At 32.3% G+C, this 22,088-nt stretch overlaps 2 protein-coding genes across 4 annotated transcripts in view; one reads left to right on the top strand and one right to left on the bottom strand.

Annotated features, from left to right (window-relative positions):
• LOC132730605 (nucleolysin TIAR-like) overlaps nt 1–22,088 on the top strand; it is a 159,581-nt gene that overhangs the window by 26,678 nt on the left and 110,815 nt on the right. The window contains exons 4-5 of one of the 3 annotated variants that reach the window (XM_060716566.1): nt 15,195–15,227; nt 18,021–18,116. In XM_060716566.1, coding sequence (XP_060572549.1) covers nt 15,195–15,227; nt 18,021–18,116 — 129 coding nt within the window. Of the gene's footprint in view, nt 1–7,545; nt 8,504–15,194; nt 15,228–18,020; nt 18,117–22,088 lie in introns of those variants that run through there. The other 2 variants (XM_060716570.1, XM_060716572.1) reach the window with 2 other exon arrangements.
• On the bottom strand, nt 2,924–6,254 carry LOC132730604 (uncharacterized). The gene is made up of 2 exons (XM_060716561.1): nt 4,674–6,254; nt 2,924–3,015 (listed from the first exon to the last, which is right to left on the bottom strand). The coding sequence occupies exon 1, from the start codon at nt 5,921–5,923 to the stop codon at nt 4,685–4,687; it is 1,239 nt and encodes a 412-aa protein (XP_060572544.1). The 5' UTR covers nt 5,924–6,254; the 3' UTR covers nt 2,924–3,015; nt 4,674–4,684.

A 22,088-nucleotide genomic window follows, 5' to 3' on the forward strand; every position in this document is an offset into this window, starting at 1 on the left:
AGAAAATTAAATTTACCTTGTACAAGCCTGTAATTTTATGACAAAAAATATAATTTGTCTGTCACCGTCATAGTGACCTGTATAACGTCCAGTGCATTGCAATATGTCACTTAAAATTTAGTCAATATATAGCAAACTACTGAGTACTGAGCGGGAAAACAGATCGTGCAAAACATGAACAATCGATTTGCACGAAATTAAAGCTGGGACGGCGGGAAAAATAGTAATGTGAAATAAAGGCCCGTCCTTCAAAAAAAAAAATAAAAAAAAAAAATACAGACATAATACATATATCTGGGTTCATAAAAAAAAACAAAAATGTAACTTTCTTAATTACTGAAAGGATTTTTTGTGAAATAAACGGCAAAATGTTTAAATTGATAATGTGAAAATACAAAAATTGAGATGTCAACAGTTACAGAGCCTGGTCAGACAGCACAATTAGTGTAAAATTACATTACAAAAAAAATTCAGTATTCTTAGTAATATGTAATATACATGTATATATGGTTATAACAGTCTTGTATCATTAAAAGGACGTTAGAACTGAAGATCCCTGGCCCACTTTGCGCTCAATTTGGAGAGCATTGACATTTGTAATCTAGGGGTGGACTGGTTCGATCTTTTGGTGAGGCGAAAATTTCTCCCAGGCAACTGATCTTGGGCACATTCAGTCTTACTGTCATTGGTGTCACGTTGCTGATTCAGAAATTTGACAGGGTTGAATACTTAGGTTGTCTCCTTTCCTGAGAAATAGGAAATTTAATTACTGGTTAGTTATCCACTTAAGCTGGTGTGTAATAGGTAGACTGACTGCAAAGACCAAAAAATGTGTTGAAATTGGTGTTAAAACCAGGCAAACAAACAAACTTAAATACCTTACCAAAAAAAAAAAAAAAAAAAAGAAGATAAAACTGTAAAAATCTGATGTTTAAATAATTGCTCTGTTTGAATTGTTATGCATCAATAAAAGTTCAAAGTTATCAGTTGGGACAGATTTTAATGTTTTTTTTTCTCATTGATTTTGTTGTTGGGGAATAATTTGTCTTTATTGTAGAAAAAATGTTTGATCCATGGGTAGTTTAATATATTTCGTTTTTGATCTAATTGGAATTCAATCTTCAAACTTTTATTTGGTCATACTTTCACCAATTGGTTTACGTATTTGAAACGTGTTATAATTGGATATTTAAGGGCTTATACTGTCCTGTTTGTTTATTGTTATGCTAAAATTGTCAGTGCCGTCTGTATATCTGAATTGAAATATGACTTAATGGTATTATTTTGTAATCTAATGGGTGAATGGCTTTTTTCCAGTTTTTATTGAGCAGTAATATGTTTGTCTAATAATTTTAAAATTAGACGAGACTTACCTGGTAAGTTGAAGTATAATTGGAATTTTATGAGTTCCAATAATAAATTGAGTACTAAAATGAGATAACTTCCGCCGCGCATGCGCCTCAGCCTTCAACAAATTTCTATTTTTCTACTAAACAGCATTCTTAGTATATTTTACATTTAAAACCCTTGTTACTCAATACTGGTATATCATTCGATTTTTTTTTTTTTTTTTTTTTTTTTTTATATAATTAGACTTGTAAAGTTTGAACTAGATCTGTGAAGTGTAGGGTGGGTAGGGTGGCATTTTAGTACTCAATTTATTATTGGAACTCATAAAATTCCAATTATACTTCAACTTACCAGGTAAGTCTCGTCTAATTTTAAAATTTTATTTCGTTCAAACAAATAAATTTTCGTCTAAAATGAGATTTCAACGTAGAAAAATAGAAATAAACAAGTTTAACACAAAAGATACACATGTACCTATTAATTTAACAAGTTACCTTCTACAGTTTTAAAACTGCATTACTGAAATTGTCACCAGTTTCCACCGATTTGTTATAAAATTTTCTGAATGTTGAAGCATTAGTCCAACCAGCTGTTTGTAGAATGTTTTGAACTGGAACCCCTGATCTGTATGCTTTTGAAGATGAAGCTGCTCTGATAGTGTGTGGACCATATATCTGTATGTTTATTCCTGACCTAACCAAAACTGTCTTTATCCAACGAGAAATTGTGTCCTTACTCACAGCATTATGTGGTTTTGAATAACTTATGAACAACTTGGTTTCAGTTTTCCCTCGAAACTGTCTGGTACGTTTTAAATATTCTTTTAACACAAAATATGTACACAAACGCCTATCTGGCGGATATGCGGAAAATTTACAACAGACAACATTATATCCTGGCCTACTCTGCTTGAGAAGCCCATCAACATAAACAATAAATTCTGTCTTTAACTTCTGAATACCTTTCACAGTTAATAAATGAAGTGTTTGTACTCTAGTTGCATTCGTAAGACCCATCAGCATTACTAATTTCAATGTTAAATCCTTTAAAGTTAACTGACTAACTGGACTCAAAGTCCTTAAATATATCAAGACTTTATTTACATCCATATTTCGGAATACTTTGGTTTCATAGGTCTCAAATAAAAATTCCACGTAAAAAACGCACCACTACAGGATGGTTCCCAATAGAAATATTTTCCCATTTTACTCCTAGAGATGATAATGCTGAACGAGCAGAGTTTATAGAACTATAACTCAAACCTTTTTCAAATAATTCTGTTAAAAATTCAATAACACTATTTATAGACGGTTGAATCTCACTAATTTTCCATTTATTACAGAACTGAAGCCACCTGTTGATATATACTTTGTACTGCTGCTTGGTCGACACCCTCCACGATGCAAGAAATATTGCGGTAGCCTTTTTTTGAAAAACCTTGGTTTTTAAATGATTTTCCGAGACTCGACATGCCAAAAGTTTCAACCTTTTCCCCATAGGGTGCACTTTGTTGAGCTGTTTCAATTGAAGGAGTGTCTCGCTTGTGGATTGTCCACTAAAATTCTCAGCAATGCTGGAAACCAGACTTGTGTCTTCAATAGTGGTACAATAATTATAGCTTGTGCCTGGTCTGTCAGGATTTTGCGAATGCAACGGTTTAATAAACTGAAAGGAGAAAATATATACACACATCTATAAAAACTCCAGTTTATACTAAAAGCATCAATGTATGCTGCCCCAGGGTCTGGTTCAAATGCACAATAATGAGTCACTTTATGATTTAATCTAGACGCAAAAAGGTCAATATCTGGTTTACCCCATAAATTACAAATTTTTTCAAAAAATATCCTGTCGCAATTCCCACTCAATATTATCATTGAATTTTCTTGAAGGTGCATCTGCGACATTTCTTTTGCCTGCAATGTGACTACAAGTAAGCCATATGTTATTATCAACACAAACTTTCCATATACTTTTGCTCATGTCGTTGCAAGTAACAGATTTGCAACCCCCCATATTAGTTACATAGCACACTGCTGTAGTGGAATCAGTCAAAATCTTAACATGTTTATCTGCTAATTTACTACACAAAGACTTTATAGCAAAGAAAATTGCTTTCATTTCTAAATAATTTATATGAAACTGTTTTTTCCTCTCTAGTCCAACGGCCATGACCTTTTTTACCTTCACAAACAAATGCCCAGCCTAAATGAGAACTGTCAGTTATAATTACAATTTCAGGATTTCCCCTGTCAATAACTCTATATGCTAAGCCAACATTGTTAACCCACCATAAAAGTTCCTCTTTCATGCAAGCAGAAATTTGCATATTTTTATCAAAATTTCCACAATTGTGTTTTAAAGCAGCAGACTTAGCCATTTCCAGATTTCTATAATGCAATTTGCCAAAATCAACAGCAGAAAAAGCTGCAACCAACAGACCTAAAACCTGAGCGACCTGTCGAATAGTTGCAACGGTTTGATTTAACAAATCTGTGCACTTTTGAATTATGAAGTCTTTTTTGTTATCAGGTAAATAAACTTTCATTAGTTCAGAATCTATGACAAAACCCAAATGTGTCATCTTTTTGGTAGGAACCATAACAGATTTTTCTTTATTTATGAGAAAACCAAGTCAGTCATTAATTTGACAGTTTCATTTACATTAGATTGACATTCTTGAACAGTGTGGCCACCAAGAAAACTGTCATCGATAAACCCACTACTGATATGACCTTTATTTCTAAGCGTAGAATACACAGGTTTAAGTAATTTTGTAAATATTAATGGTCCATGAGCAAGACCATTGGGCATGGCAACAAACTGAAAAATTTTGTTTTTCCAACTGAATCTCAAATAGATCTGATGCTCATCAGCAATTTTAATAGAGTAATAAGCATGTCTTAAATCAACTGAACACATATACATATTTTTTGTCACTAGTTTTAAGGTGGATTCAAATGTATCCATTTTGAAATGATGATATGGCAGGTATTCATTAAATTTCTTAAGGTTTAATATTAGTCGATATTCTCCATTTTTCTTTTCCCTTAAAAATATGGGCTACAAAACTGACCCTCAACATATGTAACCTGTTTAATTACCTGCATTTCTAACAATTTTTCAATCTCAAACTCAACAATCTTTTCTTGTTCCCTATTAAATTTAATCTGATGCACAAGCCTGTCTTGGCAAGGAATAATACCACCTAGAAATTTTATATGACAATGCTTAACAATATCTAAAATTTCAGGATCACTCGTAATATTTTTCCAAGCAGAAACAAAATTTGTCAATCTACCAGCAACAAACAAATCTCTTACCTGTGATATATCTAAGTTCTTGGATAACCGCGCTGGCGGCCTCTGTTCCAGTTTTTTGGAGCTCCTTTTTCAAAAGACTCTTGAATCTGCCCAATGCGAGGATAAGGACCCCTGCGGGGCCCCCTAAATCCAAATCGACGTCTAAACATGACACGTCCTCTAGCACGAAAAGAAGGACCATACTGCATGCGATTTCCCATCTTGTTACAATCCTCAATATCTTTTGCAGCTTTAGATACATCGTCACCAAATAATTCCGACGTAAATGGATAAGAATGGTTACATAAGTTCGCATAATCTGCTTTCAGTTCAGGACGCAAAAAATCTCTTCTTGCATGGTTTAACTGAACATTAGCTTGACCAAGCAAAGCTAAAGCATCATTACATGTGTCAAGTATGGTACCAAAACTCTGATCTTTTTCAGATTCCAAATGTGCCAGCTCATTCATCGATTTTGTCAAATTTACTCCGGCCTTGACAATAGACTTCTCAATATTTTGTAATTTCTTGTCATTATTCCGAGATCTTGGAGGGACCACGTCCCAAATCAGCTTATTTAATTTGACAACAACTAATCCTTCACAATTTTTTGGCCGAGCACAAACATCATCTTTAGTCATATTCTCATAGACAATATCACCCAAACCATTCCTGAACAAATTATTCACATTTCCAGCCAGAGCGTTATCTACATCATCACTCACAACCTCCTCCGAAACAAACTTAGAAGCAAGTTTATCAAATCTACTGGCAGTGGCCGAGTTATTTGTCGAAACAGACTCCGATGCTTTATCACTAGTCTCACTAGATTTATTTACAGTTTTTTCTGTGTAACAGCTGTCCAATGGACTATGATAGCTCATGTCCAGGTTACTATATTGAGTGTATTGTTCAGAACTATCTTGCATTTCATCACCTTCATAATTCTCATTGTAGTAATCACAATACTGATCATTACTAGAATCTTCTAGATTATGAATACGACCATCCAACAAATCTAAACGATTGACTAAAGAATTTTGATCATTTCTAATTGATCTTAGTAAATCCATCATACACTCCTGATTATTATTTATTTCAATCATTTTCTGTGATTTTTCATTTGAACTCTCGCACTCGGGTTCATTACTCTGTTTTTTAGACGATTTTATTCGAGTTTTCCCATTTTGGCTCGACTTTCCCTTTTCATCATTTTTTGTTCTTTTGTCTTTCTCTGACTCTTTTTGCATGTCTTGCGACAAAGTCGCCATTTTTTTTATATCACAATCTAATTTAAACTGTTATACACTGAATAGCAATACCCCACCACCCTACGGGCGGTGCACAATTTGGTTATAAAAACAACTTTATATCAATTGTCACTCGTAAAATTACGCCACGCGTAATAGAAAAAACCTTCTTTAAACTTATTACAAAGTTAACAATACGCTACGCGCATTGAAATTCTTAACTATAGCATTTAATTGCGCTACGCACAACTACAAAAACGTGTTATCGCCGAGGCGGACGGAAGCACACTGAGGCGCATGCGCGGCGGAAGTTATCTCATTTTAGACGAAAATTTATTTGTTTGAACGAAATAAAATTTAATGGCCAAGTACTTGACATGTGGAATTATCTTTTGGAGAAAGTGGCTTGTTTTAGACTACCTGACCATGTGAACACCGTCATGTGTTCTTCTTTTATTGTGTTTTGAAAAAAATAAAAAGAAAAACAAAGGAAGGAAAAAATTAGTTTGAAATTTGAAATTTGGAGTAGAAATTAGTGAGATTCAGGTAGTGTGATGGATTAATGATTAATTTTGTGCATGGCCTATGTCATTACTCCATTAATCACTGATTGATCATTTGAAAAGAAGCTTTTTAACGAAATGACTAATTGGCAATCTAGAGGCCTTAGAGCCTGTACAAGGCTTTCTCCGAGGCTGATTAATTTGTTTTAATATTTGTATACTTGACATTAAAGAGACTGCCTCTTTAGCAATTACACACAAAAGAACCACTTTCATGATATCTGCATATAACTGTCATTTATTGTAAAGGAGTAAGTTGATCTTTCTAAATAGCATACTTTTCTTACATTTTATTAATTTCCTCACAATCATATGAAATGGTTCTTTTAAAAAAAAATAAAAAATTTCTCTCTCTCTTTTATTTAAGGACAGTTATCTGCTTGTTCATACACAGTAGGTTTTTTTGTGTTTCAACAAATTATTTGTGAAAATCATTAAATAACTATTTGCAGATGGGCAATATTATTTCAGAATTTAATTAATTCTTTTTGTTTGATGAATACACTGTAATTGAATTTACAAATGGAAATCTTAGGGGTCGATAATATCGAGGAACATTTGTTCAGGACACTTAAAATGAGATCATTTATTTAAGGATTTAACGCTTACCTGTCCCTTACCTGAGTGCAGACCACTTTAAGTCTGTCCCTTTATACGTTTACACACTGACAATGGATTGTCAATTGTCAGAAAATAAATTACGTCAACTGTAAGCAAATGTCCTAGAGACTGAATATCTCCTAGTTAATCTTAAGTGTGATTGTTGTTTAAACTGTTTACATTTTTTTCATGTTAAGTTATTACAGTACTTAACAGTGTATTTCTTGTACACAGTTTTTCTACTGTCGAATTTTTCCGAAAAAATCTCCGAAATGATAAATCTTATTTCCAAATTTGGCATAAGTTTATAGTTTGGATGTTTTATCATTTGTAACTTAAAAAGTGAAAAGAGCACATTCTATTTTTATTTTGATACAGTTGGCATTCAAAATATTTTTTTTTTCCAATTTTTGTGTTGACAGCTAGTGTTGTAAATGTTTAAAATTCTATAAATATGAAAACATGAACGATGTCATACAAGTGTAGATGTGTTTAGAAGGGAATATTTTAATTTTTGTTTCCTTCATAATACCAGTTGTATGAAAGGATTTTAACGGTTAAATGTGTGCACCAGTTCATATGTTATTTAAATGAATTATAAAATTAATATTCTGTTCATCTTCTTAAGGTTAAAACTATTTCTTAAAGTATTTATCAAAGGGATAGGAAATGTTGAAATTGGATTAAATCAGATTTACATGACAAAAATGGGAGAAAATGGGGAGAAATAACAGTTTAGTTTAAATAATTCAGCGTAATTTCTGTAGGAGAGATTTTGGCGATTTTATTCTATCTTAACTGGTACAGAAAGTTGAAAACTCTTCAGGGAATTAAAAATTGATTGTTACTGATTTAGGGCGTTTCGGTGATTATTTTACAAGAAATTTTGGAAGCAAAAAGAAAGAGAACAAGTTGGATAACCGACTTGTGAAAACACATCAACTTAGTATTGGAAATAACAGTCCGAGTAGAATTTGGTTCTGTTTTTACTGCCTCATATAGACAACAGCAAAATAATTAGGTGCCTAAATTCTTTGTTTGAACAAATTGCTGAGTCTCATTTCGCGAATTCATATTTCAATGGGATTGATTTATAATTATCTCCCCAGCTATTGCGGAAATTAACACACATCATTTGTGACAAAGTATGGAATAAAGTTCGAAAGTTTTAACTAATACTGGATGCCCTGTGTTGAAAATTTTTTGGATATTGGATTATATTTCCTAGCTGGGATATTAGTAGGAGAGTTTTGGAGACTTTGATAAAGCTTGTTATTATAAGTTAATGATGGAAGGAATTTTAACAGTACCTACTCTTCAAAAAGAGATTTTAACTGTACCTACAGTGCCTACTGTGACGGCAATGCCACCGGTTTTACCGGCTTTACAACCGGCCACGATGCCAACTAATCTAGGATGGGTTTACTGTGATCTTATGGTATGTAATTTTGTACTAACTTTCAAGTTTCGAAAGAATTTATTAAGCCAAAAGAATAGCTTGGTTAATGGAAATGTTTGCTGCCATGCATGTCAGAGGTTCTAACAGAAATGGGAAATTGGGTATGTATGTAGGTATATATATTTTTTTGTTTAGAATAAAATACATGGAAAATCAAATCAAATTATGGAAAATAGTCATGGCAAAGATCGTGGCGGTGAATAATGGTAAGGTTTACTTCTCTCACCTTATGTTTGTTTTTGGTATACATGTACAACTAAATAACATATTGCTTGGACAAGTGATGTGTCTTCTTAGTCAAACCCAGCTGTTGGTGAGGAGTTGTTTTTTTCGTTGACAGTGGAGTGAAATGTTTTAATGAAAATTTCAAATGGTACTGTTTCTTTTATATCTAATAAATATGTAGTACATTTAGCGGATGAACAATGCCCTTGTGTATTCATTCAGAGAAGCTTTTTGCTATATTTGTTGTTTTGGGCTGTGTTGTACAGAACTTGGAAATTGCATGCCTTTTCCATTGTTGTTTTGAAAAAGAAGTGTTTAGTAAACAAGTATGTTGTAATAATTAGAGTTGTGAAATATTCAAAGGAATTTCACGTTTCTTCCAAATGCTACATTTGTTGTCATTGAATAGTGAATATTTGGTGAATACAATTCATAGGGGAATGAAAATGTATAGTTTTAAAGTGTAACACAATGTTTCACTGGTTAGAGAATCTGATGCTATGGGAATACTGTTGTTTATGGCAGGAATTTAAATAATATGCTTGTCAGAAATGATCTATTTCTCTTCATTGTCCTTGATATGAGTTTTGTTGGCATTTTTAGCCATTTTGGTTGTTTTACACGCTTGTCTTGTATTATACTACAGTTATAATGATTTATTCTTTCCACAATATGCACTACTGGGACAAAATACAGTGCTCTTGCATGATGAATGAATACATACATTAATGAAAATGATGATTCACACAGTTAAAATAAGTTAATAACCCAGTTTTTCTAAGTATGAAAATTTTAGTTTAAACATATTTTTATCTACACTATACATGTTATATATTTTATTTATAATAAACAGTTGTGCTATGGGGCGTCTGTGGCCGAGTGGTTAAGGTTGTTGAATTCAAATCACTTGCCCCTCACCGCTGTGGGTTCGAATCCCTACAGGGACTTTGGATTCTTTCATGTGAGGAAGCTATCCAGCTAGCTGACGGAACGTCGGTAGTTTACTCAGCAGGGCTGCAGATAACATGCATATTTGCGTTATTACCCAATTAAAATGTCTAAAAACCCAATAGAAATAATAACTAAGGGTAAGAAAAAGTAAATGAATTCTTATTTATACAAACTACATTTGAACTGGTGCGTAATGACGAAAATTATTACTTAACGCGTACATCAGGCAGATCATACTGTTTCAGACTGTTTTAACCTTTAAATTATATAAGGCAACTTGGAAATATCCTAGGCCAATAAACCATAAAGCAAAGTAGTAAGTAGCTTTTTTATTACCGTACAAAACCTACAAATGTCTACAATGAAGGTAAAAAATTTTGGGTAAAATGCATGAACTTGTACTTTATAACCCAAATTGGTTAGAGGGGGTAGGGTAAAAAATACAGAAATAACTCAAAGAAAATAGAAAAAACCCAATAGATCACAAAATAAGGGGTAATTACCAAATATACACAAAATGTTATCTGTAGCCCTGACTCAGGTGCCTGTTCGTGCTTGAAATAATGCACGGAGGGGCACCTGAGGTCTTCCTCCACTAGTAAAGCTGGAATGTCGCCAAACTGTGTCGGTGTGACGTAAAACCCAATCAAAACAAAAAAAAAACAGTTGTGCTATAAAGGGAAAGAGATTGGGACTGGTAGATATATATTTATAGCTATGTGGTTATACTCCTTTTAATACAATTTGTGAGAACACCCACCCTTTTGCTGTACAAGAAAAAATATTGGGCAGTTTATGTAATGTTCATTCCAGCAGTCCTAGCTTCTTGAAGATAGAACCATAGCAATGGCCGAGTTGTAGAGTGTCAGCTTGTATACAGTAGGTTCGATCCTCAATGGCCGCGTCATACTATAAACATACTATGAAATCGTGTCAACTGATTACCTAGCAAGTGGTTACACTTTTTGACTACAAATCTAGGTGTCACAAAGTTGATCTCCAGCTACTCCCAACTACAGTTACTAACAACTTTGGTGGGTGTCCTTGGCCGAGTGATTAAGGTTGTTGGCTTCAAACCACTGACCCTCCCAACAGGGACTTTGGATTCTTTTATGTGAGGATTCTAGCTTGCTAGCTTACCAAACATCAGTGGTTCTTCTCAGGCGCCCATTTGTGCCTGAATTAGTCTTCCTCCACCAGTAAAGCTGGAAACTTCATATGACAAATACTGTGCCAGTGTGATGTAAATACCAACCAAATAAAAAACCCGAAAGTAACCAAAAAAAACAACAACAACTTGTGAGTAGACCTTAAAACATCCAAGGTCCAGTGTGATGGTGCTTTGTATCTTGCATGTTTAAGAGCCAGCTGTTTGTCCTGCACAACTGTTAAGAAATAAAATAAAATAACTTTTAGTCCTGTATGGGTTTCTTATGGTGACTTATTGAATAAAAGTATATCACTTCACCTGTCACTTGTCATTTATTTGCTAGTTGTAGACCTTGGAGGACATGGTGTCAGCATGATATTACTGGACTGGGTATTTTTGTTTAGTGGTATTTTAGTTAAAATTTACTATTAAACTGTGAGACTCACTTTGTATAGCCCAGTTATTGCTGGATTACATTCAGGTTTCTAGTTGAAACAAAAACATTTGATCTTGAAGTATTTGAAAAGGATATTAAAAAAATACCCTGTCTACAGTGATGTCCAGTTTTAAATTATAATCTTGATTGACACAAAATTCATATTTTAGCAATGAATTGACCTAGGAATAAAACTATGCAAAATGTCTACACTCATTTGCAAGTACAAAAAAATATTAATAATTTGAGCCGTTTTGAAATGGCACCAAAGGGAAATCAAGGCTTTGCTATTAACAATTTAACCTGTTATTTCCCTATTACATGTAAATTATTGAGTTCATTTTGTATTTCTCTGAAAAACTTAAGTCTTGCCCCTTTGGGATTCATGCATTCAGAAAACAGAGCAATTATTTTTTCATTACCAGCTTGCGCATGATGAGAATTAGCAATTAGTAAGACTGGAAGAAATTAATTCCTCTTGTTGTCCAAATTGTTTGTAATATGCCTGAATATTTCATATTAATACCAATTATGGGTTGGCTAATTGCAGTTCTCATACTAATAAGTCTAGTACATGTATTATTAATGGCTGTTCAAATGTCAACCCCGTTCCCAGGGACCTACAAAGCCTAAGTATGAAATGTCAAAACTGACTTTTCAAAAGGGCATTGTTCCAGTTGCAGAAATAGTTCTGATGCTTTTGATAATTCCTTGTTTGAATGTAACATTATATTTTTTGCTTTCTGGCTTTGGTACATTGTCATAATGGTATGGTTTATATAATTTCTCATAAATCATATATTTGGTGGAGGCCAATTGACTTTAAAGGAACATAACCTGTGTTCAAAAGCCTGAAAAAGTTTAAATTTCCTTAAAGATCAACATTGGCACTTAAAACGTAAAAGTATACCACAGAATGATAAAGAAATATTACAAATTAGATTGTAAATTTTATTTTTGTACAATTCTTTGCCCAATCTAGGTAAAAAAAATGATGAAACAATTTGATTTTATTAGATGCTTTTTACTTTTGGGTCCTTTTTCCACAATTAAAATTATCATCCTGAAAAAATGAATAGAAGGAATAATCTGAGACTGAAATTTAGCACACAAGTAATTAGTCCAGGCCTTATTTAAATGGTATATCAATGTGGAAAAAATATTTCCAGTTCTGTCAAGCCAAAAAACAAACTTGGTGCAGTCCCTTTAATAAATGAGCTGTTGGGTTAATTATAAGTCTACATGATATAATGAAAATGGAGGTGTAGATTACAAATACTTTGAAAGTGAAACACAACTTAACTAAATACTTTGCATAATTTTATGTTAAAGCTTGCATGATAATGATAATGATACACATACCAAATTAAGAGGAATAAATCTGTTAATCGAGTGTTTGTAGAAAAGTATTGAGTTCGTTTTGAAGATGTTTGATCATGAAAAAAGTACCCACTTTGATGTTTTCTCTAATCTCTATTCTTCATGTAATAGATAACTGTCTGTCGATAAAAAATATGTTGATCATGAACATTACCTGAATTTAGAGATTTTCAGTGGACATTAATGTGTTACATATAAAAGTCTTCTTGATAAGCCATCCTACTTATGTATATCCTACATGTTAGTATTGGCATTGTTTAAGATAAATGTCCTGGCTGTCCGCTGTGACATTGTTCAGAATAAAGACATTTGACAAAACAGGCACATTTTGACATAATACAATTTAATAGCAAAATTCTGAAATAACCTAGTTATTGTTGAAATAAATATGACAGTTCTTCGTGGCAAGAATACCAAATTTTAAACAATTTCACATTTCATACACAAGGATGTATGCTAAACCTGTCATATTACTTAACCAGTGAATACATACTATAAGCTGGCTATTGCTGCAATGCTGTCTTGGCCCCTTTCAATGCAAGTTGGTAGCATACCTACCCTACTGTATGCCACTTACAGAGCCAGACCAGACCTGCATTTGAATACTCACTGTATTACTATCAGGCAGTATGACCAACCTACTATTATAATATTTAAATGTCAAAACATTTTTCAACACAAAACCTTTATTACACCAGGATATTCCTTTATTTAGTTATCCACACATAAAAAAGTAACATTTGTATGAAACTGTTAAAGCTATGAATGTTTGGGATTCTTGAGTTGAAAAGTGATGAGTATTTTATAATCTAAATTAAGACCTAACTGTTGCTGTAATATACCTGTTTTATTTTGGCATTGATTAGTTTTCGATTGGATTGTTGTTATTAGATAAGGTAATGGAGGAGTTTATTTGATTTTTATGGTATTAGTTCAATCGTAAGGTGTGGTTTAATGGTAAACACGGTAACAGAAAACTCTTCAAGAGACAGTGAGCATTTTATAATGTGTCATTACTCATATACATGTACATGTGCTATACCGGTATATATATAAAATAATTAGCTTAAATCATTTTGTCTGTTTTGGCGCCATATGATCTAAAGTGTGTTGGTGTTGCCGTAAAATCAAACAAAACAAAACAATGTAAATGATAATAAAAATAAAATCATCAAAAAGAGGAAGAAAAAAAAACAATCTTTGTCCATTATATTTTATGTACAATTTTAATATTTTATATGTTGTGATTTTGTTCTTTGCTTCTTATTTATGAAGGGTCTATTCTTCATTAATATTTATGTCTTTATAGTTAATGTTTTAATCATATCAGGTTGTCATTTTGAGACTTTTTAGATATTTGTCCTAGAACCACTATTCCCACACCCAACTTTTTGTTCAATTCCTGAGTAAGACATGTTCATAAACTTTAACAGCAGTTACGAGTATATAGGGTCAGTGGTTTTAGAAAGAAATGTCCTTGAACTTTCAAAATACAGCATGTCTCCAAAACAAAGCCTGATAGTCACCTTAGTATTTTATTTTTCTCTAATTGTTTTATTTAGTTTTCATTTTCGACCATTAGGTGTAAAATATGATTTTTTCCCCCCAACTTAAAGTCAACAATTTAACCATTAATTGGAGTTATTTTTTTACTAATGCCTAATTAGGAGAAGCTGTCAGTTAAATGCATAGTATAATTTATTTTTGTGAAAGGCCTTTCTATAAAATATATGCTTTTTTTAAATTAAATTATATAAATGTGTTTATGTTTGAAATGTATTGTCCTGGGCTGTTAGTACTGAAAGAAATGAGGGGGCATGAGACTCAGGTTTCAACGAGAACTGTTGTTTCTTTATTCTTTTGACATGGTAAAATTTTTCATGAATCTCATTCATCATAAAATAGTCTACTCCTTTATATAAAGATTACAGTCATATAAATTCAGTAATATCTTTTATTTTTAATTTGAACAAAATGCACCTTTGACTGGTCTTTCATAAACATATTCATCTATTTGTCATTCTTTTAGAACCAGTCTGCTTATTACTGATGTTATCAGGTCTTGTTGTCACATGACATAATTAAAAGCAATTCTTTTTACCTGTACTCCCCATGAATGCAATCATTAATTAGATTTATAATTAGAGATCTGTCAGTCTCTTATTGAAGCCATTCTATTGGCCAATTTCAAATTCCAGTCAGCCAATGGAATGACTGGCTTTCCTAAATTTGACGTCATGTTAAAACTAAACAAAGAATTGTAAACATTCAGAGATTTTTTTCATCAAGACATGAACTGTACTAATTTAAGCCTATATCTGAGGTATTTAAATGTTACTTTTATTCTCCTGTCTTGTGTATGTTAGAACGTTTTAGTTCTTATAGTTGTACTTGTGCATCATTATGTTGTTGATATAAATGACCAAAAACAACAAAAAACAATGGCAAAATGCCATCTGAAGAGTTTGTTGTGGTGTTTGAATGAGGGACTATTATACATGTTTCATGGCTTGTATCGTTTCTTTCAGAGCACAACCCCTTTAAGAGGCGAACACTCAGAAGTAGGTCACTTTTACCTTGTTCATTTTCATTATATTTAAGGTCCTATGCTGTACTGTGTCTAACCATGTATCATAACATCTATAAAATGATGTTTGATTCCATTGAACTTTCAAATGGAACGATATGATATTTGATTTAATGTTGCAGAAGTCTCAAAAGTTAAAAGCAATGGCCACCATACCTTAGCTTGTCTGTTTAGCTCCACAGGTAGAGCTTGGATGGCACCTTAAAGTTTTTGAGTTTTAACACAGACTAAGGCATCTCTTTTATAATTTTATCTGCCATGTTTTCTATTTCAATAAGAAAGTATTCCACATGTCAATTTTCCCTCATCAAGAGGGTTGACATAGACGTTTTTTCCCCTGACAAACTTTCGTCTTAGTCATTTTGCTGGACCAGCAATGGCCAGTTATCTTTGTGCTCTTTTCTAACTTGTGTAATGGAAAAATAAGAATAAATGTATGTTTAGCTTGACTATTTGAAGAATAGGGAGAGCTATTGTACTCACCAAGGTGTTGGCATTACACTTTAGTTAAGTTTTTGTTACCAAGTTGGTATCTCAGAAACTACTGAAGAGAATGGGTTGAAACTTCACATACTGATTTGAGAGCATAATAAGAGGTCACTGTCCAAGGCCCATAACTCTAACATGGATTTGGACAAAAATATGGCCCTTTAAGAAAGGCTAGAAAATTCTTCATTATCCAGGCTCTTGTTTTACTATCAAGAACTGAGAATAGTTGAGCACACTGTCGTACCTCTAGCTCTTGTTATTTACGATGTAAACTGAAAATGCCATCTTTTATTTGGTAAGCTGATTTTGTGTATTTATTCTCTCATAGTCTTGTTATAAAAAGGTAAGATGGTTATTTATTTAACCCTTAACCTGCTGAATTTCTTAAATGGACTTGACCAGTTTCCATTTTTGGAAAAGTCCTTTATCAATTTTTTGGGAAATGAAAATGAAAAAAGGTCCGCCAAAAAGCATAGACCCTGGTCAGACTACACCGTAGTGCAGGCTATCCTGGTTCTATACTGGTGGCAAAATCCAGCAGGTTAAGGGGTAGCAGGTAAGTTACTTTTGTTATAAGGGGTCTGGTTAAAAAGACAGGGGCTCTTTGGGGTGTAAGCAAATGACCTAGGTCTTATGAATTATCTATTTTCTTCAAAATGGCAGCCATGAGAAAGGGAAGTATTTTTTCTATATAAACCATTATTCCAGGGGAATGAAGCAAGAAATTAAAATGGTATACCTTTACATTTTGTTAAACTTGCCTGATGTCCTGGAAAGTCCTTGAAGTAATGTAAACTTTATTAGTCCCCTACCGGTTTAACCGGAGGGGACTTTAGGTTTACCCTCCGTCCGTCTGTCCGTCTGTCTGTCCGTCTGTCTGTCTGTCTGTCAGTCCGTCAGTCCGTCCGTCCACAAAACTGGATCCCGCGATAACGCAAAAAGTACTGAAAATATTTTTATGAAACTTGATATATGGATAGATGGCAGTATGGAGATTATGCACGTCTTTTTTTTTTTTCTTCCTATGTTGAAAATTCTGGTTGCTATGGCAACAAATAGTCTGAAAATATGGCAATTTAACACATAAACTGGATCCAGTGATAACTCAAAAAGTACTGAAAATATTTTTATGAAACTTGAAATATGGGTAGATGGCAGTCTGGAGATTATGCACATCTTTTTCTTTTCTTCCTATGTTGAAAATTCTGGTTGCTATGGCAACAAATAGCCTGAATTTCAAGATTTCTGATTTAAATTTTTCAGCTTTTTCACTATATGTTCTTTATTTCTTAAGGTGTTTACTTCAAACTTTAAATATAAGTTTCTGGTCATCAACCACATCATATGTGACAAGGTTTATAACTCTAGCACAAAAAATATCAGTATTACCTCCCTTGAACTTAGATTTTTTAGGGGAAAAAATTCTGTCTTTTTTAAATAACTTCTTTATTTCCTAATGTATCTACTTCAAACTTCATATATATGTTTCTTATTATCACTCGACATTTTTGAGAAGGTTAAATACTCTAGCAAGACTATTTCCAGAATTATGTCCCCCTTTAACTTAGATTTTTTTCGAGAAACTGGTATTTTCACTCCAACTTCTTCATTCCTTATAGGATTTACTTTAAAATCCCACATCGTAATAATATGACAAGGTTGTATAAACATAATTTCCTTACTAAGCATGGAAACTTAACACATTACTGTGATATAGACAAACTTATTTTATTATGTTTTGTGGTTGATATTTTCAAATACAGACTTCATCCTCAAATTCATTATAAATGGCAATACACAGGAGTGTATGACAATTAAAGAACTTTTTGAGGGACCGGTAGGGGACTACTGTATTGCCCGCAATACTATCAAATGCTTGTTTTAAATTAATCTAATTTACATATTAATATAAAATGTACTGTACTGTATCGGGGCGTGGTTATCAGATGGGACTACATAAGGGCGTGGATCCAGAGCTGCTTTTTACAGAAGAAAAAGAAGACAAAAAATGTATAATATTTTTGTATTTTAATACTTTTTTGAATATCAGGAATTAATGGTTCTAACCAATGACAATTTATTACTTAGCAATGAACCAGAGTATCTTGGAATTTAAACAAATATATATATGTTGAAGTCGAAATAAAGGGAATTTATAAAAAAATAGTTTAGAGTGTTAGAAAACGTTAGATAAATACCCTTTAACAAAAGAATCTCATTGGTCAGTAGAGATTAAACGCTGTGGTATATTTTGTTTATATGATGTTATTTTTTTCAGCCTAACCAGGATCCATATTGTTTTGTTGAATTCTACGACCATGAGTCTGCTGCGGCAGCCTTAGCAGCTATGAATAAAAGAATGTGTTTAGGCAGGGTAAGTTTGCACAGAAAAAAAATGTTTTTGGGAACATTAATTTTATATGTTTATCTTTATTCTCTCTATCTTTCTATATTTGATTTTACAAATATTTATTGACTTTTGTGCCATGGTTTGTTAACGATAACAGGACTAATTGAAAATATTATTCATTTGTGTTTGAAATTTGTCATATATTTTGCAAGCCTCATGATTACCCATTTAAATGTTAGTGTATCTGTTTTGTTCATTATATTACAACTTTGCCTTCTCCATGTTTGCAGACACTATTTGTTGTCTATTGAAACAATAGAGGGAATGTTTATTCCATGCCTTGTATTTTTTTCAGCAGAAATTTCCAGACCAGACCCAATGTTTTGTTATTTTTATCATTATAAAGTCTTGATGTGACATGTTTTCTTTTCCTTTACCCTTAACTTACCATTTCTTAGTAGAAAGTAAGTATTTTCAGCAATCACAGGTGATGACAGTCAGAGCCCCAGATTTCACATCCATATAAAGACCTTAACAAGGGAGGTAACTTGTGAATGCTTAAAGATACAGGTAAGAGTGCATGATCTTTGTACATTATACAAACAATATTATTTATGTTGTAACTACTTGTCTTTTGTGTAGCACTAAGGTATCTGAACTCCCAATGTTTAAAACTGTTATTAATCTTTGCCAATGTTATTATTGTTAATGATTTTGATTTTAGAACCTGTTTGTAACTGGAGAAATATCAGTATAGGGTATAGGCTATAGCCCTCTTCAATCCAATTGCGGAAATATTCTGAAAGGATGTGGTAAAAGACATCATCTTGAATAATTGGAACTGAATTAATGATTTGTGAGAAATAGGCAGTTGCTTGTTGGAAGGCATATCATTTACAAATACAGAAGTCTTGTTCAAACACTTATTACTTTAAATGTCCACTGGTATAACACTGAAATATAAAAAAAACCCAAACCACTCTGGAAACAAGCTGGCGCTAAATTGCAAACAAAAACAGAGAAAAATATAATTAAAAGGAGGCAGACATGAGAATGATTTTTATAAGCTGACACTTCTCATTATTATCAAGCTTAAAACAATTGAGTATAAACTAATGGTGACATGTACATAGCCAGCTGTTGCTGGAAAGTATGTGACATTTTAAATTGGTATATGATAATAAACTGATATACTGAATGATCAATATTTTCATTAAAAGTTTCAATAATGTTTTGTTAATGTGCAATAAGCTAAATTTATGTATCTGTCCTAGTAAAGTGCAAAATATAAGTGGTGGTGAAATCGTGTGAATAAGTGGTAGTGAAAGTCTTGTAAGTAAGATTGAAAGTGTGAGGTTTGAGTGTGTGGGTTTGAGTCCTATTTCAGTCACAACTTTTTTTCCGCATATGGCACCACTCCACATTAACACTGGCTCATTCCAGACAATAGATATATTCAGCTTTGTTATAAACATAACTTTCAAGAGCTTATTTTAAATCATGCATAAATAAATACATTTTAACTGAACTTAAAAACTGGAAGATGAAAATTAAGGAAATATCATGAAATTTGAAATTCATAATTTAATAAGTTCATAGTCTGTTTTGACAGCTATGAAAGCTGTCTTTTTAGCTGTCATTTAAATTATAAACAGAGTTTGAAATCACGGAAAGAGTTTTCAAAATCTATTTGTAAAAATTTTGAACATTACAGGCTGTTATGTGATAGGCTGAATATTGATCCTTCCGAGATTATTTCACCTCGTAATAACATCAATTATTAACATTGCAATATACAGTAACACTCATTTTACATCGAAAGTTCATCGCAGTTCTGTAGCAATGTATTCTTACAGTATGGCGAGTAAAGACGGCCTTTCTTTGAACGCTTAATATGTAAATTAGTTTCAGAAGAGCGATAATGTTCTTATGCTAATCTATTGACTCTCCGTTTATCGGAATCTTCGCTATTGGTAACTGATTTCAATTTATCGCAATTCAGTTGCCATCGGTAACCGATTTCAATCAAAGACACCTGAAGATTATTACGAATCAAACAAATGAAATCGGAGACAAGAGTATTTTTTTTCTCTGCAGTTTTTTGAATGATTCCAGGGTATCATTTAGATCAGAAAACAATATCTGTTTTATTATTGTAATAAAGCAAGATTGTTTATCGTTATTGTTTCATTTGATGTTGGCTATATTGGTAGGAATTGATTGATATCAAACAACTAGGGATTGTATAAACTGCTGAATATTGATTAGTGAAATTTATCACTCACATATTGCCTATTCACTGAAAATATACATAGGGTAAAATAAAACGCAAAAAAACAACAACAAAAACAACAAAATAAAGAACAACAACAAGCATAAAACATTACAGATGATCATAAAAATTTTATATCCGTTATTTTATTTTTGAAAAGTACATTTTGGTTTTAATTTTTAAGTTTACCTCCTGTTAAAGATAATTATTACTGAAAAATAGTATTGATTGATTTATTGAGTAACTTTTCAAAAAAAAAAATGAACATTTTTGATTTTGTTACTTTTTGGTATCTTGGTTTGTTAAATTTTTGATAACGTATGTTTGTTTTTGATTTTCATCTCTAAAAGATTTGTTTTTCAGTAGACTTTCTTTAACAAATATTAAGTCAAGTTAATTATAGGTAATCACTTATTTCAATGATATTATATAATATATTATAAAAATGATGTAATAAAATTGTTAATGAAATTGTTTTCAGGACATTGTTTGATTCTATAGGCATCCCTTTTTTTACTGCATTAAGCATATACAGGACAAATTACTTTTAACAGTGAAATATGGTATGTTATGTCAGTGCAAATCCATTGAGATTAAAGCCTGTCGCAGTTGCTTCCCCTGAACTACATGTTGCTTTATATAGTGTACTGAATAAATAGGTGAAAATTGACTGTGATCAATAAAAGATGATACATGTAATAGATGTAGATAACCATTGAATTTTTTATTCCGTTATGTATATATAATGTATATATATATGTAAATATAATGTATATATTTAAGAGATTTAGTTATGCTCCTTTTCTGAGTTTATGAAAACTAGTATAGTCTGCTTGATGAATGACAGATTTGTCTCTGAAAAAATATTTGATACCTCTTGTCCCTTTTGAATACATTTTATTTGTTGATGAATATGGCAAGAAAGAAATGGCTTAAAAGAAATTAATGTGATATGTCGGTGATGTTTTATGGAGGGATTGAAACATGCAGCTATACTTGTGTACTTGAAAAGTAATTTACATTTTGAAATTAGCACTTTGTGAATAGATCTCTGTCAGTGAAAACTGTTAGTTTTACATTGAAGTAGTTTTACATTTAAGTATATAGGGCATTTATAATAACGGTCCCATATTCAGAATATTGGTCCCATGTAGTGCGGCAGTATGGTATTTGAATTTCATCCTTGACACGATTGCACGGGATTACTTTGTAGACTGATTTAAGCATGCAGACACAGAATATGATCTTTTGACAATAAAAGTAAATACAACTTCAAGACTGAGATTAGTTTTAAGTAAAAATGCAATAATTCTGTACAACTGTACAATATATATATTGGTAAATTCTAAGGGGAGAGAAGTTTTTACATTTATTCATTTAGATTTTTTCCTCAGTATATCAGTTTTGTAGAATTGTCTCTGAAAAGGAGCCAGTCTAACATTCACCCTGATAGACAAATAATGAACTTTCCTGGTATTGAATTTAAATTTTAAAGCGTTTTGTTGAGTACTCAACAGAAAAAAATCTGGTCAGATTACTTAGATGTGCAGGACTTGAGGCTCTTTCCCTGAATATATTGGTTAATTACTGATATAGGTATTTTTGTGGGTTTTCTTTTTCGCATCTATTGTAGATATTTTCTTTTTTAAAACGCCTTTACATTTGAAATTGTTTATGGGATTTTTCTCAAAACATGGTGATGTGGTTGCCAAGATTAGTTTCAA

Source organism: Ruditapes philippinarum, unplaced genomic scaffold (genome assembly GCF_026571515.1).
Source record: "Ruditapes philippinarum isolate M1 unplaced genomic scaffold, ASM2657151v2 ctg1527_1_1_1_1, whole genome shotgun sequence".
Classification (NCBI taxonomy): Eukaryota; Metazoa; Mollusca; class Bivalvia; order Venerida; family Veneridae; genus Ruditapes; species Ruditapes philippinarum.